General features: G+C 38.1%; 1 protein-coding gene across 9 annotated transcripts in view; it reads right to left on the reverse strand.

Annotated features, from left to right (window-relative positions):
• The window catches only part of LOC144026151 (teneurin-3), a 212,685-nt gene that overhangs the window by 82,911 nt on the left and 110,560 nt on the right, over window positions 1-19,214 (reverse strand). For 8 of the 9 annotated variants that reach the window (XM_077532720.1, XM_077532718.1, XM_077532715.1 and 5 more), the window contains 2 exons: window positions 14,775-15,013; window positions 1,622-1,747 (listed from right to left, as the gene is read on the reverse strand). In XM_077532720.1, coding sequence (XP_077388846.1) covers window positions 1,622-1,747; window positions 14,775-15,013 — 365 coding nt within the window. The remainder of the gene's footprint in view (window positions 1-1,621; window positions 1,748-14,774; window positions 15,014-19,214) is intronic. The other variant, XM_077532721.1, reaches the window with a different exon arrangement.

A 19,214-nucleotide genomic window follows, 5' to 3' on the forward strand; every position in this document is an offset into this window, starting at 1 on the left:
CCCCCCAAGTGGATGATGACGTGCGGTCACTCCACAATGTTGTGGTCGTCCATATTTACAGTATGTCCTAGGAGCTATGCCACTTGTTTGTTCCGCATGGTCTGCCTCGTCTCTTGCTGTTTTTTTGCATTTCCCACAAAAAGCCTTGTTGTTCCAAGTACACGCTGGTATGGACTTGCCATAATGTTGTGTGTTTTCTTTAGGCAGCTAGATTTGCTGCATTTCTCTATAACAGTCCCATTTCATTTCATTTTAAATGGTTCTTTCACTTAACAATTGCAATATACTGGTTACATTGTTGATCATCACAAACATACTGGACCGTAGTGTACTGTGTGCGTGTTTGTGTTTACATGCAGACACTACTCCTTTTCTTGCTTCAGTGTTTGCATTTAATGGGGCCATTGGTTGTCACTTTAACTCCAGTCAGAAGTGAGACTGGGAGCCAAGCGTAACCTCTGGGGAGAATAACGGCCGGCTATCGATCGGCCTTTAAAGAGCCCACAAGCTGCCCCGCGCCATATTCATTAACAGCGCTTATGAGGATTTAAAAGTAGCCGGGGTTCAACGAGCCAGTGTTACGCATTGTTTTACATCTTCTCAATGCTGCATTGCTGTTATCGCTTTTTGTTTTTTGTTTTTTTGTTTGGAGGCGTTAAGTGTTAAAGGTGAAGCAAAATGGGCCGCCTACTTGCCGATGAATATAGAATGTTAGCACATCACAATCAAGCCGTGTGATAGTGGGATAATGCAATAAGGACCAAACACCAAGCTGTCTCATAACAATGCTGCCATCAGTGAAACAAAGTAGGAACATGGACCGGTATGTATTCAAGGGGTTTACAAGACAATTGCCCAAAAATACAAACTGTTTCACTGATCGCATAGAAACTGAAATGTCACAAAGTGTCTCAAGGACCCATGCCCGGAATTGATTGATTGATTGATCTGAAACAGCCATTCATTGGTGAATTCCAGAGACTTTTCCAAACGAGCCCTAATTTGAAGACTGTATACCAGACAGTTGGGTAATTTTATCTTGCAATGAAAAAAAAAAAAAGCAAATTGAATTTCTTGTATTCTTTCTAAATTACCCAGTCTACATAGGAAATGATGCCAAGGAAGTATGTTAAAGTCACACATCTTGATTGGATGACCATATTTGCACGTCACGAGGAGCTAATTTTAGCATGTTTTGTTTGTGTAAGTTATGGAACAGTGCATGTGCACTGGAATGTTTGAAAGAAACCATTAATCAATCTGTGAGCCATTTGTTTTTAATAGCAATGTTGCAAAATGACAAAGTGTTTTCGCATCGTAGATTGTACGGTTTAAACTATTAATACAAGATCTTATAAATGTCTTCGGAGGGCTTCGATTACATTTTTTTTTTTCACTATATTGTAGGTTTACTCCAGTTACTCTTGGATTGGATCTTATTAGATTGCAACGGCTTGCCTAATGTAGATGCTGCAGAGCATAATGAGAAATTAATTATTAATCACTTAGGGAAAAGTGGCACATTAAGGAGTTGTCGTCCATCGTTGTTATTAAGGGCGATAACTCACATTAAAGCATACATGCATGAAAAGAAAAGACAACCATAGTGAGTTTTCCTCACCGTCGGCGGCGAGGGCCGTGACGGCGCTGGATGGTGTGGGACCGGACTTTCTGACTCCGCCATTTTCAAACGCTGGCTGGCTGTCCAACTCCTGCAGCTGCCAGTTGAGGCCGAAAAGGTGCATGGCTGTGAAGTACACAGAAAAGCCGCGTGGGCGTGCGGAAGCAAATTAGCCCATAAAATATATAAAGCCGACAAATAAGGCACCTGTGTGATGATGCAGGCGGAGGTAGAAAGTACCGTAAATATTGTACCTAAGTAGAATTTTTTTTTTTTTTTTTACTCATTTACTTGAGTATAGATGTTTTACTGCCTAAGTTTGAAAATCTGTACTTTCTACTTATCTTACTTTTTGAAAATATGCTCGTTACTTTTGTCAACCTCCGCCAGATGATGACATGACGTAAAAAGATATGACTAGGAAGAGAACAATTTGAGATCTTGATTGATTAAGATCCTGGAGTCAAAAGGCAGACGTCAGTGACATGATGAACAATAATAATTGTTGTCATCATGAGACTGCCCATTACTGTTTTTAATAGGACCGTTGTCGCGCCCATTTATCTCTCGTCCCTCCTTCAATCGTTCAACTCCTCTATCCTGCTTCTCTTTCTATCGACCCTCTGTTGCTGTATACAGGCTCTCTCCATCTTAACTCAACCTGCAGAGACAGACAGTCACCCCGCAGAGTCTGAGTTCTGATCAAAGTTTCTTTCTTAAGAGAGTTTTTCCTTGCCCCTGTTGCCAAGTGTTTGCCGTTTGGGGTTCAGTTAGTTTTCTTTAATGCATGAGGAGTGTTGCTCTTGACCTGCTCAACGTGTAAAGTGCTGTAAGATAATTGCTGTTGTGAATTGGCACAATATAAATGAAATTGAGTTGACTTGAACCAGAGAACATTAACGATGATTGCCACAGATTCAGCCAAGCAAGATGTTTTCGGCTACATAAACCTTGAAACCACAAGCTTTTGGCTTCCAAAAAGTCCTTGTTTATTCTAAAATAAACAAAAACAACAAAAAAGTGTCAATCTTCCATTGTTATGAGTTGCTCATTTAGCATTTCTTGTCGGCATAGATACAAGAACAAGTTATTTTGGTAGCATAGACGACAGCGCTAGCTAGCTTACTTTATGCAGGCAAACCTTTTTTGTTTTCTTTTCATTGTGATAATTTATCAAAGTAGATATTGTAGTTGACAAAAATAAATGTCTACGTTTTGTACTTAGGTACATTTCGGACTTTTATTAGCCATATTTTACCTAATTATCTGGATTTCTACTTAAATAAAGAGTTCTGAGTATTTTCTCAGGATGCAGGACAGAACAACTCTTTGGAAAACTGCTAATTCATTTCGTATTGTTTGTGCGTTTTTTTTGTTTTTTGTTTTTTTTTGTTTTTTGCGATGAGGCGACACTGATAGCGGTCGTTTCAATCAAGGCGTGCAGGAGCCCTGTTGCTTTAGCACGTTTCCTCGCTGTTGGCACGGCGGTGTCGGCACATTAACGCAGCGACGGTTTTATCAGAGCCCCAGAGGCACCAGCAGTGAGGATTTTAATGTTTCCTTTTAAATAAAACATTCGGTTTGGGGTGCTTTCCACACCTGTAGTTGGCTTTCGCTGGTTCCAATCGGTTGTTGGATTTGCAAACGGTTTGGTTTGTGTTCTAAGCGTATCAAAATGTAACAAAGCCATGTGATGTTGCTCTCTTCTCTCATTGGTCACAAGATTGTAAACAGGAGATAGGTTTGGGACCAGTGATATGCAAATAAAGTAGATCCCTGTTTATTGTCGGTAATATGTTTCAGACCCTCCCACATTATTTGAAAAACTGCATTACAGAGAGACATGCTTTACATATTTAACCCTATTAAAACACTTTGTATACGATTTCTTCGTGCCTTCTCTCACTCTTGCGGTCAAAAAATGGGAAAATATGGACTAGCATGCATGTTGCAATAGCATGTTGAGCAAACTGCTCAACTACTGCATATCACAAGTGAGCAGTAGCTTAAGCGCTAACATTTTATGTAAGACGCCATTGATGGGCCAACGGAAATTAGATAGTAAATTAAGATGTTTATGGAAATTAAAACTTCCAAACAAATGCTACTTTAACACACAGAGCATCAACACATACAAACAGTACACATTATAAAGAGTCCAAGAGTACCAACATGTAACAAATAAACTCTCCCATGGTGTCTCATTGGTAAAAGAAAAAAAAATGTAAACAGGAAGTAGGATTGCTGCATGGATTAAAAAGTAATATAAGAATACAGTGTAAAGTGTTGCAAATTAACACACAAAAAAAACTACTTTTGCTAATTTGGAAATTGTGTCTTTCCATTTTGCCTGCAATTGGCACTACTACTGCCCGAAGCCAGCTGAGATAGGCTCCAGCAGCCCCCGCGACCCTTGTGAGGAGTAAGCAGTAAAGAAAATGGATGGATGGGTCTTTCCATTTTGCCATACTTTTACCTAATTGGCTTCTCAAGGCAGTTTTGTACTGGAGGACAAGCAGTCTGGCATCACCATCTGCAGGCCTGGTATGCCGATTTTGGCAATTGTGAATTCGGTACCTTAAAACTCCTCAAGTCTCCATCTGCAGGTGAAGCAAAGATGCCAGTCCTCATTGCGAATGCGACGGCAGCTTTCAAAAGTAAGTGAGGAAAATAACAATGGTAGGGGTCGGTGTTACATAATAAAAACACTGACTGGCTTTCATGCTACTCTCATTATTGTTCCCGCACAATCTAAGTGTCTTCTTATTTCAGGGGAGGGAAACAAGGTACGTTTGTGGTGAAAGCGAGCGAGAGAGTGAGCGGGACCAATCTCCTCCTTCAAAGACAACTAGCCGACGAGAAAATGCTGAGGAAGCATCTTGATTCCCGGGCCATTTGATGTGCGGGAAAAAAAAAGGAAAAAAAAAGGAAAAAAAAAACTTTCTTTTTTTTTTTTTTTTTCCCCCCTGCCAGACGCCTCTGTAGATGGATATCGACTCGCAGTGAACAACTTGAGAGGTGGAGGGAGGCCGGAGAGGATATCAAATGTAGGGCGCACCAGACAAGAGAGTGAAAACTGCTTTGGAAAGTCTATCAATCACTGCTTTGTTAAGGAATGTCGGAAATGAATCACTTTCAAAATATGTGCAAATAGACTATAAGAGTCCAATGCTACTGACTATTCTTTCCGTAGTTCACATTCACTTCTGTACTTAAAGAAACTATGTGTTGTATATTTGTTCATTTAATTCTGAACATGGTAGACTATTATTACTATTCTCATACATTACTTAAATGCTGCTGCATTCAGTCATTGTGTTTCAATAGTTAATTCTTAACAGCTAATCTATAAACTATTGACACATGCAGTGTTTTTGATGCTGACTATTCCTGCTGTTGGTGACAATGATTTCTGCATAAATTACTCAACTAGTGCATCTTCATTTTCATGCCCGTGCAAGCCTCATTTAGCATGTTTGGAAATTTAGTAGATGGTGTTTGCACCATGCTGGGCGTCGTTAACACGGCCTTGGCACAGATGACAGTTTGGGGGCTGAACGTAGACTGAACTTTACACCTGATGGAAATGTGTTTAAGTATTGGTGCAGGTAGCGTAACAGGATTTTGGTGAATTTGATCGAGGCAGATTCTGAGCTCTGTGAATATCGTCATTATTTCTTTCATAAATAGAAACAGTAGTGTGCACAGGACTCACTGTATGAATCTTTATAATATATTTTTTTAAATATACAGTATTTATTAACAGGGCTGTGTTCATGACAAACAATGGGACAAATCGCCCGTTTTCAAATGTGGCAAGCTGCATATATTCAAACGTAGCAGGACTTTGTGTAGCGCACATCTATGCACAGTTAGACCGTGTTTATCTTGCTGGGCATGAATGTAGAGTGTTTCTCTTTTTTTCACTCTTAACTGCTTATTTAGGGTATTTTTTGAATACAACTATAATTATCAATACACAAAATATAATACAATATACAATGTGACTGACTGTTTACGTAGCTTTTTTGTTTATTTTGCTATGATTGTTCTCAATTTAGTATGCCCTGTCCAATACTGTGTTCAGGATAGCTCCTATCCTGTTAGCGCAACGTTGCCTTACATTGCTTTTGATTTTTTTAGACAGGCCTTTTAGTTTGGACTCAGACCTCTATTCTGATTTACAAAAGCCCACAAAGGGCTGTCTGCAGTGAGCCACTCGAGGTGGCGACTCCATTTGTGATTGTGTGTGCGTGTGCGGACGTTTGTGCGTCTGTACTTAAAAAAGTAAAAACAAAGAACTAACAAAAAAAATGCTGCTTTTCACGTTGACTTTTGCCTACACTGAATGTACGTATATACTAACTAGTGCATATACGGTACTCATTAATAATATTGCTGGTGTTTGTTTTTCTCCATTCTCAATGGTTTATATACAGATTACAGTATTAGTATTTATTGATACATAGATTTGTATAGTTGTTTTTGTTTTTATTAAATACATAATGCTAACTATTTTTGCTGCTGTGTTCACATTCACTTCTCAATGGTTGCTAAATTAAATTTCTCGTGCGTGTGCATGCGTGTGAGTGGGTGTGTGTGCTTGTGTGTTATTTTTCTGTGTTATTGTGGCATATAAGTCTCAAAATAAGTTTTTAAAGGTATTACTTGTTCATGAAAAATAATGATATCATATTAATTATACACAAAATATCTTCTTACTGTTGAAAATGGCTCACTGAGTCAAGTATCCCTTTAATTCTATAATATATATATACATTTTTTTTTTAGCAAATTACACTGTTATTGACTATTCTTGCTACATACCTATACCTACTACAACATATGACATTTAGACTATTTATTGATGATAAATGCATTGTTTCGTACTACATCTTTGACTGACTATTTTTGCTGCTCACGTTCCCATACAGTCTCTACATACTGTAGTCATGTTAAAAAGGAGCGTTTTACGTTAGGTCATCCAAATATGGTCATATTTTGACTCACAGGTCAGTGCTCTCCATGTATCGCTATCCAATGTTTGTGCCAATTGGCTCTTAAATCAGATTCTCCCCCCTCAAGCACTTTTATACCACCTGGGGCCCATTCTCCACTTTAGCTCGTGAATATCCCGTTATTTCCATAAATTATTCCGGCAACCTTGGCCCGTCGCAATGAATATTTATGGACAGCTTCGAAAAAAAAAATCCCCTTTCCCGCTTAAAGCTGACCTTTTATCTGTTATGTTAAGAGCGTGCCCCGTGGAAAACCTTTGCTGGCCGTAAATTGGGGAAAAGGTTGGATTTGTACATTCGTTACATGTTAGTTTAAGCCCGGGGTTAATACAAAGAAATCTTCATGTGAGGTTTTTTTAAAAAAAAAAAAAAGAAGTGTCATGCTTCTTTATGCACTACAGCCAGTGTGAGGAGACAAATTAAAATATTCACATGTCATGCTCCGTGCAGACCGCCATGATAATCGCTCATGATATGAGAATGAGCGATGCGGCCCATCTGGAGTCAAGCTTGTGCCAAAAGCATCTCTGGAACCGGGACTTATACTCACAAATATGGACATTAGGATGGGGATGGAAGCATGTTATGGAACACAAAGTGTTGCTACCTTGCTTTCTAGACATGTGTAAACAAACACAGTGCAGCTCAGCCTCTGGCCAGCAGCCCCTCAGATCAATACAATGTATATCTTATGAATTCAGATTGATCACATTCTTACTGTTATACTTTTTTGCATGATGCATTTCCTAAAAAGACAACAACCTATTGATGTTGTAATTTACTGACAAAAAAGATTCAAGCTGTTATGGCTCTGGCCCTGAAAGTCTGATTCTGGCATTAAGACAAACTTTTTCATTCATCTGAATCTGCATTTTTGTATTTGATTGATTCCTACAATACTTTCCTAAAAAGTGGTGATGTGTTTTTCTTTTTCAGAAGTAGATGAAAATCATTTCAAACTATTACTGGTTCATGTTATATTGTTGTCTTCAGAAAACAAAAAAACAAAAAAAGGAAACTTGATTTTGTATTTTCCCAAACAAAGCCAAAAAATTATTCTCTGAACCAGGGTTCCCTACCCCTTTTAGTGGGAATGTTCACGAGGAAAATTGCTGGCTTAATTCCTGCGGTACCTTCTGAATTTAACCATTGAAATTAGCATACTGTTTGGTGGAAACGCATCATTAGGAACAAACGACTCCAAAATGGATCATGTGGTTCCCCAATGCATGTTAAAACCAAATAAAACATGAATAAGCATACGAATTTAACGATATTAGCTCATAAACAGCAACAAGTGTTACGCCAATAAAAACGCCGTTAGCACAGATACAGATGTGGAACATTTACCGCTTCCCCAGACAGGAAGCGCTTGCACCAGACTCGCCGGTAAAGTGATTGGGAGACAGTCGGGGTCCTTGCTGGGCCGTATTTCAACTGCTCACAAGGCCCCCCCCAGTTCCCCTAAGCTGAATGAAGAGTTATACAGTGCATTGGCTCAATCCCTCAGAGGGGAAGATGGTTTATTGTTGTGGTCAAGACGGTAAAAGACTTGTGACAAGTCAGCTTTGACACACAACAAAATATAGAAGCTAAAAGCCATGTTTTAAGGATTTAGCTAACACATATTTGGCATAAAGCCACGGTAACTACAAAACCACCTTTTTGTCTTCAATTTTATGTTCATTTTAATGCCTAGTTGCACTAAATGTGTATCATGTGGCTTTATATATATTTGGTGAAAAATCAGCTCTTAAATTAACCTTTAGTTGTACCAGACATTGAAAATTAGAAAGAAATTAAAGAAACAAGGGTGGTATATGACTGTATATTGTAAGTGTATGTGTATTGGTTTTCAGATTATTATTATTATTAATATTATTATTATTATTATTATTATTATTATTATTATTATTATTATTATTATTATGTAAAGGACAGGAAGTGTAAAACTAAACAAATGCAGTACAGCTTAGTCTCTGGCTAGCGGATGTCAAAAAAAGAAAAGAAAAAAAAAGAAACTGCCATTAGTGTTTGTTTAGTACAATAAATTCAGACTGTTCAATCAAGTACTCTTGCTCTTGATTGCATCATTCATTAAAAAAAAAGAAGCTAAAGTACTAAAATTTCCTAAAAAGAAGGTAAAGTTTTAATGTTGTACATTCCTAAAATGAAGACAAACTATTGTTGAACTTACCTAAATAAATAAATAAATAAATAAATAAATATTAATGTAACCTTATAAAAAGACTAACGGTCTTTGAACTTTCCTCAAAAGACAACTGACTAGTGCAGAGCTTTCCCAAATGTGTGTTACCCAAAAAGAAGGCAAGCAGTTGATGTTGAATGCCCCCCCCCACCCCCCCCCCCAAAAAAAGAGGACAAACTATTGATGTTGTACTTTTCTAAAAAGATAGAGTCTGCATCAAAGCCAGGTTTTCCAATTTTAGAAGTAGTACCACAAGTGTAAGTGAGACGTGACTGCGGGTCAATTTATCAAAATCAACAATTTTGTCAGGGAGAATTTGATGGATGCACGTGTCACCCGGGGTTTATTTTATAAAGAGGGCACACGTTTTCAGGTCTTGCCCAAGGGGACGGCTGAACAGATGGAAACTCTACTCGGAAAGGCCCGGAGCAGAGATTCAAACCCAGTGTCTTTGACGGCAAGTAGTATGTGCTTTCCCAATTGTTGTATTACAGCTAAAAATCATAAAGCATGAAAAGTTATTTAAAAAAAACGTTTTAAAAAATGGGCAACAATAGAGTCAATCATTCATTTTACCATGTGTCGATCAATGGGAAGCATGTAACTAAATAATAATGGATAATAATATGCAAGAGTAAAATCCATCATTAATTTTACCGTGCCAGCCAGGGGATTCGACTGGGCGACAATATTGTCATTATTTCACGAGCTGACAATTAAGAGAATGCCTGTGCCTTTCTAAGTGTTTAAACAGGCTACACCATCATTATTTTTTACCATGTGTCAATTATTAAGAGAAGGTCCATGTGTATAGTTTGGGCTCATGTAAGTTTTGTGACACGTTCATTTTACAACGTGTCAATTAAGAGAAGGTTCATCCTTAAAGATTGGAGTAAGAACAGACAAAAGGAGTCCATCATTAATTTTGCCACGCGTCAACTAAGGGAAGGTTTGGTGTTTGTTATAAGAATGGGTTCCGGTGCTTCCCATCAAAGCACGAGGATGGTTTTGAAGAGAGGCTAAGTGAGACAGATGCATTTCAGTCATATTACAACGTGTGCAATTTCCAACCCAAAAAAAACAAAAAAACATTCAGAAACAGTGTACATATATAGATTAAAAGCGACGCCAGACGCGCTCTCCGGAGGCAGCCTGTCTGCGGTGTTCCATTTCACAGAATGACACGTCTAAAGATTGTCTAATGCCACCGGGAGATAATGGAGTCGTGCGTTTCTCTCGCGAAGCCTGAAAAGGAAGGAAGGAGGCGTTGTCGTCGTCTGCTGGCTTCCATTTTCCATTTCGTTTCAAATACGCTAATTGCGACACGCTCGATCGTCGCCTTAAATCATGAGCATTCTTTGCATGGTTTCAGTTTGTGAATGGAACACATTGGAACTGACTGGCTCCCTGACTTTACATTTGTCGCCTTCCTGTGCTCCCCCGCACCCCATAAAAACAGGCAGGGACCCCGGCAGGTGTCTCATTGACAGTGACAAACTATCAGACGGAGCACAGGCGACTTGTTCATCTGGCAGTATCGGAAGAACAAACGGAGGTGAACGTTAGTAAAAAGTGGCCAAGATGAAGGGATAACTACAGATGAATGAGGCCATTACTTACAGTAGTCATTTAAACAATGGCACTGCAGGTTATATTGCAATTAACAATAAGTGGAAATGGAGTTGAAAACAACAGAAAGAAAATGAAAGGACTGTTCTCAAGAAAGGATTGACACAAACTGAGCAGAACTGATTGGCAGACTGCAGTGTTAAGTTATCAATATCGCGATGTTTTCAATTTTACTGCCACTTACCAAATCGCTATCTCACAGAGTCAGAGGACAGCAGCACTACATATACCGCAACACATATTGCTATGTATTGATACCACATGCCTTAGATATTGTGACCTATTGGTATTTCTCAGGCAACAGTATTGATCCCACCAGCATTAGACATCAGTAAGTGCGTTTCCATTACACTCAGTTTTGCGCAAAAGGCAAGTTGTGCAAAAGCAAGCCGGGAACGGAAACATAGGATTTCTAAAAATACTCTCAGAAGTATTTCGCAAAAGTGTAATGGAAGTCATGTGACACCCGCCCGGTCACGGAGGAAAGGAACTAGGAAGTACGGGGCCACTCGCTTTTGTGTGGGAACTGCCTCCTGAGGGGATAACAAGTATTTTTAAGCACAAAACGATTTATCTATAGATCCCAGGCCGTCATTCCATATTGTTACATAAGAAATGGCCGTTTCCCTGGGCAACGAGCAATCGAGCGACATATGGCACACGTCGTCGTTGAAATCTGTTCTATCTATCCGCACCATAACACGGGTTATAAGCGCGCACACACAACACCAACACCAAATGCCCGAACCCGCCCGATGAGAGGAGAGATAAGGGTAACCATATTTTCAGTTCCAAAAAAAGAGGACACTCAGCCTGGCCTTGAAATTGTGGTACCAGTCACGGTAACACGGTGCACTCCACCTCCTATAAATCATGCAATGTCAATTGGACATTTTCATGAATTTATAACCCCGCCCCCGAACGCCCAGACAGCACGTAAAAAAGTGGTCTGTCCTCCCAAAAGAGGACGTTTGGTCACCCTAGGGAGAGACGTTTTTAAAGTAATCTTAACAACTCTGGGTGTCTGTCTTCCGTAAACATAACGATCACCTTTAAAACTGCAAGATCTCGCGAGATGGGAAATTACGAGAATTGCGCCTCAGAAGTGAAACACTCATCAATGGGAAAACCGACAAGTTGAAATTGTACTTTATAGAAATAGTACAATATTGCCTTTATTTTAGTGAAAAACTAATGGAAACGCACCTACTATTGCTTAGGGAACAGGTAATGATGGAAAAATGAACATATTGATACAGCAGGATTATATATTAATATTACAACATAAGCTATCATCTTGTTTTCTTTGAGCGTACAGTACCAATATAAAAAAAATCAGCATTACAAAAAGTTAAAGTGAATCTTTATAGTGTGTAGCACAATCGGCAATAAGTTCGTATTGCTGTAAGCAGTGATTCTGCTTGTGCCAGCTTAGTGTGTGTGGGTGAGTGAGACAATAAAGATCATAACGCTAATGGGTATTTTTTTTTTTTTTTATAGTGCGCATGTTGCGACCGTGGGAGGAGGAACATGCAGACTGTGCATAGGCGGCCTCGGTCTTTTAATGGTAATTAAATGGCAGATAGGCTGCATTTATATAGAGCAGGGGTGGGCAAACTTGTTTTGCTCAAGGGGACACATTTGATTTTTAAAATGGACAGATGGGCCAGGTCATTCCAACAATAGGCAAAAAAGAAAAGTTAATGAACATGTAATGCTGTAATGTATTGTTATCTGTATATAAAATTGTTTCTTAGTAATAAAATAATTTGAGTTTATATATTATTTGATTAATTATCATAAACCTAACATCACATAGTTATCTTATTTGACTATTTTTGTGTTTTATGCGCAATTGTTCATTTTGATAGTGACATAATGCATGTTTAGTGTTTTTACTTTATGACAGCTTATTACATTATAGTTATCCAAATAATTACTAAAATACTATATTTTTAAAATGTTTATTTGAATAATGAGCTGTATTTAATGTTTAATTGAATCGTTTATTCTAATAACATTTTGATTTTAATTGTATTATTTAAAATTAAATTATAACTAAAGAACCATTTGATAAAGTACAAAAATAAAAAAATCAATTTTAATAATAAAGCCATGCATTATTTCATTTCATTTAAATATTTACAGTTTTTTAAATAATAATTTGATCAAAATAAAAACAATAATTTCATAATGTATTTATGTATGTATGGATGTTTAACTTTATGTAAAACTGCAATTAAATAAAAATGCGCACTAATTTGGGGATTTTATTATTTGTTAAAAAATGTTTTATGTTTCAAGTGGAATTAAATGTAACACAAAAATGATCCACACTGCCTAGTACGCAGAACCGACCATGAGTGGGCTTCACCTACTTACTGCTTTGTTGTTTGCCGTGACTCCTCAATATATTTTTTATTTTATTTTTATTTATTTTATTTATTTTTTTTTGGGGGGGGGGGCATTAAACAGTAAATGAAGTTTAAAAAAACTCCATTCAAAAATTAAAATAATAACAAATTAAAAATACTTGAACAAAAATTGTGGCATTAATAGGACTAACAGTAACTAATTGAATAACTATTAAAATTGCATCACATGAAATGCAAAAGCAGTTCATAATCTCAAAACATACTTCAGGGAGATTTATGCTCTTGATGTGGCTAAATGCAGCATTTGAGAGCATTATGTTATAATTAAGTCCAATTATGAGCTGATGTCATTAAGTGTTTTTAAGAATTAAATACTGCCTCATACAAAACAGACCCAGTAAAACATGCATATTTAAACAAAGATAATCAAAGGATGACAAAAACAAAAGGCTATTTAGTATGTCAAATCCTGCTCTGTTTACGACTACGCCTATTTTATACATCTTTGAAGAGGAGCTAATTGACTTCCGAAAAAGCAACGTCACCATTTCCCTGATTATGTGGAGCTCCTCCATGGAGCCTCCTCGAATCTCGCTCTTCGATGCACATTTAAGACAACTGAGGCAGCAAGCAAGGAGGGTTGCACACAGCAGACATGAGATGCGGCCAATTTTAAGAAATAAGGACAGTGATCTACGATACTAGTGTCAGTCGATACGGTAACACACCAAAACCACAACACTAGCCTGACATACACCTTCCTTGTAGGAGCTACTATATTTCACGTGTGTGTGGAGATACTTTAAGGACATGGATGACAACATTTTATGGCGGGTGCAAATTATACTCTACAGAACGGATGATTAACTCTTCAGGCGACGAGCATCGATTTTGCTCTGCTTTGCTCCACATGCGCAGGTTAGTGAGTCACATTTCGTGATGGCCTGGAAGAGTTTGAAAATTAAGTGTTCATATTCTGTTTGTGTTTTGAATTTTACCGTGTAATGTGCTCATAACAGCTTTGGTTAAGTGTTACGACCCCAAACTGTGATCTTGTCGATTTTAGTGACATTTTGCAGAACGGGAACAACACTTTCCTTGTTGAACTAATTTGCAGTTGCCTGTGGATTTTGCAGATGAGCTTGTGTTGCAGGTAATCGTGTCAGTTCCGTTGTGTTGTCTTTGTTTCTGCATTATTTTTCACCCATTTGTTCTGTAATAAATACTAGCTTGCTGTTCAGTTGCATTAGCGGCTCTGACTGTGTGACCAGCAAGATAAAGATCACTGCTTAACTCATTTGCTCCCAATAACGTGTAAATACATTTTTTTTAATGTTTTAAGTGTCCCAAAGACGTATTTATACGTTTGGTTTTTTTTTGTTTTTTTTTGTTTTTTTTGTGTGTTTTTTTTTTTTTTATGCTAGAGCTTACAGAAGGCTTTGATGCAGCCTCTCAACTACAAAGAACGGTTTCAGAAATTGTAGTTATTACACAAACGGCCAGCAGGTGGCAGCAGAGCAAAGGAGATCAACCAGGGCCATCTAGAAAAAAAGCTAAATTACTTTGAATTTTAAATAGATTGGTGAAAACTGATGAAACTTAGCTCTCTTCTAATGCTAATTGCTGCAGAACGGAAACAGATAGAAACATACTTTTTTTTTTTTCCTGATGAAAGAAGAGACTTTAATCTTTCTTTTGATACGTTCCATGCTTTAATAGCAATTGAACACAATATTCTGTGGGCCTTGCAAAATCAGTCGAAATTCAGTAAAACAGTCGGGAGCGAGCGGGATTGCTTCTGTGAAAATGGCTGGGAGTGAATGAGATACTAATTCTTATTGAACCCTGAAATTAATTGGCCCATTCATAGTGTATTGCCACTGACATTAATTGACCCATTCGTAGCGTATGTTGGCACTGACCTATGCAGTAGCAGAGGATGACTGACAGCAGCACGGCCACGGCAACCGCGATCAGAGCGGTGCACTTCCAGGAGCAGTGCTTGGGCGACTTCTTGAACTTGAAGGCGCCGCGGGACAAGCTGCCGCGGGGCAGCGGACGCGCCGGCGTGGAGTACACAGTGCCTGTCGCCATGGTGTAGCCGGGGGCCGCCGCGCCGAAGAATGGGGTGCTTCCCGTTCCCGTTTTAAACAGGAAATGCCTGTTGGATAAGGAGAGTGATATACATAATATTGTTATTTACATTTTTGGTAGCCTGAGCCTAGTTGCAATCATATTTGAGCATTTTCAGAAACCAAGAAAATTATTTAGTAACACATCAATATATTTTTTATTGATTTGGAAAAACAAAAACAGTATTGTCAGTTAAACATGATTTAATTGGGCAATTTTGCCATTAGGCTAAATATAGCTTAATTTCTCAGGTTACAGCGTAGACATTGTCACCCTCTTAAAACAATTGCCTAAGTCATTTTTCTTTTTGTCTTTGCCTAAATCACCTCCTCGTAATGCAAATTGTTCAATTTTTTGTGTTTCCTTAAAAATCTGAAAAAAAATTACTTCGGTGATTATTTTAAGGTGTTGATATGCAAACAGTAACAACTTCACAAGGCAAGACAAGGTAGCTTGATTCACACACAAGGTAACTCAATGTGTTTCAAATACTTAAAAAAATATATTGACAAACAAAAAATTCATTTAAAAGTAGCTTACTAAAATTACTATAAGAATGTACAGTACAATAAAGTTTTGGAGAACAAATAAAAATGCTTTAAAAGATTAAAAGACCACAATAATAGGTATGGGGAAGAAAGCATCATTTTAAACCTGGATTTAAATGTATTTACACATGGGGCTGACTTCACCTCTGTTGACAGTTTATCGCATTTGTGTGCAGCATTACAGCTAAATGCTACTTCACCATATTTGCTTTGAACCTGGCCTCAAATCTACGAACCATAGACCACCTCCTGGGTTTATATTTAAATAGCAATATAGTCAAGTGATTTATAGGCCGGTAGCAGAACTTAAAATTCTATTCTACAGCTGACTGGGAGTCATTGGAAAGCAGTAGCGTCCAAACTCAGTCCTCGAGGGCCAGAGTCCTGCAGGTTTTGGATGCTTCCTTGCTCCATTTGTGACATTTGGTATCATTATCCTTCAAGGCAACATATTGATGCAGTGCATATGACAGATCGACACATTGTATAATTATTTCTCAGCATCAACACAAACAGCATATTGTCATTTATGGTCATGTATGCGGGGCTGGAAAGCTGACTGGTTAAGATGTGATTCATTCGGTTTAGATGTGGAAATTAATTTATTCTGAAATATATTTTGTTTGTGTATGCATATTCTGTATATGTGTATAATTTTATTTGTTACATGTATTTTATTTGCATTTCATTTTATGAGTTTCTGGGTAAAACATGTTATTTGTGGTAATGATTTGGATTGTAAGGAGGGGGTAGGACAAGGTAAGCTTTGGCTTCGTTCTGCCCCTTCTCGAACACTTTGTATGAGCTTTTTTTGTTTACTTTTATTTGTACTTGTTGGAGATATATAAAGATCAAATCAAGCATATGACTGTTATAAACATCAATATCAACAGCAAGAGTATAGAATTGATCCACCAGCATTAGATATAAACATTGCAATCCTTATCTCTTAGTGTACAGCATAGATTGACACCAATGACATTTGGTCATCGAGATCATGAAGGTTAAAGTATTGAAACATCAGTATGATATAATGAAACATATCGTTCTCGCTCGGGGACCACATTGAGACACAGACATCAGATATCAATATTGTGTAATTTTTACGTTTTAAGAGTATCAATACACTTGCCTTAAACATAAATGTAGATCATACACTTGCTTTAAATATAAATATCACAATGGGTCATCATTTTTCATGGTAAAATATTGACAAACCACCATTAGAGATCAATATCACATCACTATTTCTCTGCGTAAAATATTGATATAGCAACACACCAATATAATCAATACCGCCGACATAATGTTTCAAGTGACACGATACCTTTTACGGTATCAATAGCACCAGTATTAGACATCAATATTGTGGCATTTCTTATTACCTTGCGGGGTAAACTATCCATATGCATACTGTATCCTATCATTCATTCAGTATAAAGTATCAATGCAATCAAAGCTTAAAAAAATGGTTGCAGAATCGTATCCCAGGCTAAACCAAGTTCCTCACAGCTACCGATGCGCGCTTTAAAACTTAGCAAATAGTGATACTTTTTTTTATTGTGCTTTTTAACTCTGCGGTGGATTCATAACAGCGTGAGACGGACACATTTAATATTCATGAATAATGAATGCGGCTGCCCGCAAGCTGCAGCATGTTTAAATATCGCCATAAATATCGATAGTTCCTGAAAAAAATATTGTCCGGACCTTAATAGCAGCTATAATCCACGGGGCTGGGTGGCATAAAAAATAAAAAATAAAAAAAATAAACAATACATCATAAATGCAATGGACTCCCGCCTTGCTCGCTTGACCTTTAACGACCAGGCCTGTGCTAATAGCCTAATACCTGCGCTAATTAAAAGGCTTTAATCAAAGGCATTACGCAGCCATCGTCCTATTAACTTTTAAATCCCAAGTGAAAATCTCTTAAGTAAATGAATTAAGCCTTCTTGCCACTCTTGCCACCGCTTGTAGATTAATACCCCCAATGGCCACCGGCCTCGGAAACCGGACCCGCTAACACTATGGTCCACTCTCTACGGTACGGAAAATTAAGGAAGAATATTTACCAGCTAAAACATCAATTATCTCACTCTGTGATATACTGAATGTTTTTAAGATTCTAGATTTAAGAGTCTTTTTCCAGGCGTTTGTCTCATCCTCAGTTGCTCACACTGAGTGGACAATATGTGGCACCAAAAGAAACACAGAGTGACAAGATGTGAAGCATCCTTCACTTATCTCTCGCTTCGGTCTTCCATTTCAGGCTTTTATACCACCACTTGTTGTGTAACAAACAGAGAGAGAGAGAGAGGAGAGAGAGGAGAGAGAGAGAGAGAGAGAGAGAGAGAGAGAGAGAGAGATGAGAGAGAGAGGAGAGAGAGAGAGAGAGAGAGAGAGAGAGAGAGAGAGAGAGAGAGAGAGGAGAAAACCTCCAGCTTGCCTCGTCAATTTTTCAGGCTTTTGTGCAACTTCCAGGTGCACTTGGTGCTTCCGAGCAGGCTCTTGCACCACCACCAGTTACACTCTGCATCTTATTTAAGACTTTTATGAAAAATCCAGTTGCACTCTGCGCCTTCTTTTCATGCTTCTGGACCACCTCCAACTACATGCTGTGTCATTTTCAGGCTTTTGTTCCCACTTCTTTCACATTGTGCCACTTTTTCAGGCTTTTTGTGCCACTTCTACTGACTATGGAGTGCAGCGTAAAAGCATGACAACAGTGTGCTAGACAAAAATAGTGAAAAAAATAAAAAATGGTACACACAGTAACTGTAAGGGCACTCCCTTGCAGCTATAATAGTAGAATAGTGGCAAGGTTGGTGACATAAGGAGTTAGCAAATTAGCATTGAGTCATGATCATGGCTTCAATCGACTCTTCTTCACCGTCATGCCGCAGAATAATCTGCAGGTGAAAAATTGCACTAAGGAGCACACCGTGCTGATTTTTTTTCACCATCTCCCATATCCATCTCACTTGAACTGCCAATTTAAAATAAGGACTTCATATATTACAAAACAAAATGTTCTTATGTGCACCTCAAACATCAACAGATTGCACTATTTTATTTCTATTGACTCACCAACTGTATCTAAGCAAATTCTCTCCACTGATGCTGAATGTAGCAGCAAAAAAAAAGAAAAAAAAAAAGGTTAATGCTGCTATTTTTAGGGAAGGGTTACACACCCAAAAACTTACAAGCTTTTTTTAAATTGTAAAAAGAAAAAAAGAAAAAATCTGCCCTCCTTTCTTGCTCTACTTTCTGGTTAAACGACCCCCCCCCATGCTTTATGTCGACTTATAGCAGTCTGCAGTACTGTAGTAGTAGAAGGCAAAGGATGGGTTGTCATAGCAACTGATATTTCATACACACACCATCAAAAGTCATACATTTGCTCATCAATTATTTGCACGGCATCTGTAAAGTTTCTAGTTTAAGTCCGACAAGAATCTGCACTCAAGGAGCATTAGCGCAGCCAATTAGTGGTATCATCTAAAATCCACACCACGAGCCGCGACTCTCAAACACACAAAATGGCTGCTTTAACAACGCTTAATAGTCTTTTTCTGAAAAGTAGGACATGCAGTGAACCTCTAAGCATCTCCTGCGCGCGCTACATATTGTGATCAATGCTGGAGCAGAGAGAACAAATGTCACACTTTGGACCCGTCT

This window comes from Festucalex cinctus, chromosome 9 (genome assembly GCF_051991245.1).
Source record: "Festucalex cinctus isolate MCC-2025b chromosome 9, RoL_Fcin_1.0, whole genome shotgun sequence".
Classification (NCBI taxonomy): Eukaryota; Metazoa; Chordata; class Actinopteri; order Syngnathiformes; family Syngnathidae; genus Festucalex; species Festucalex cinctus.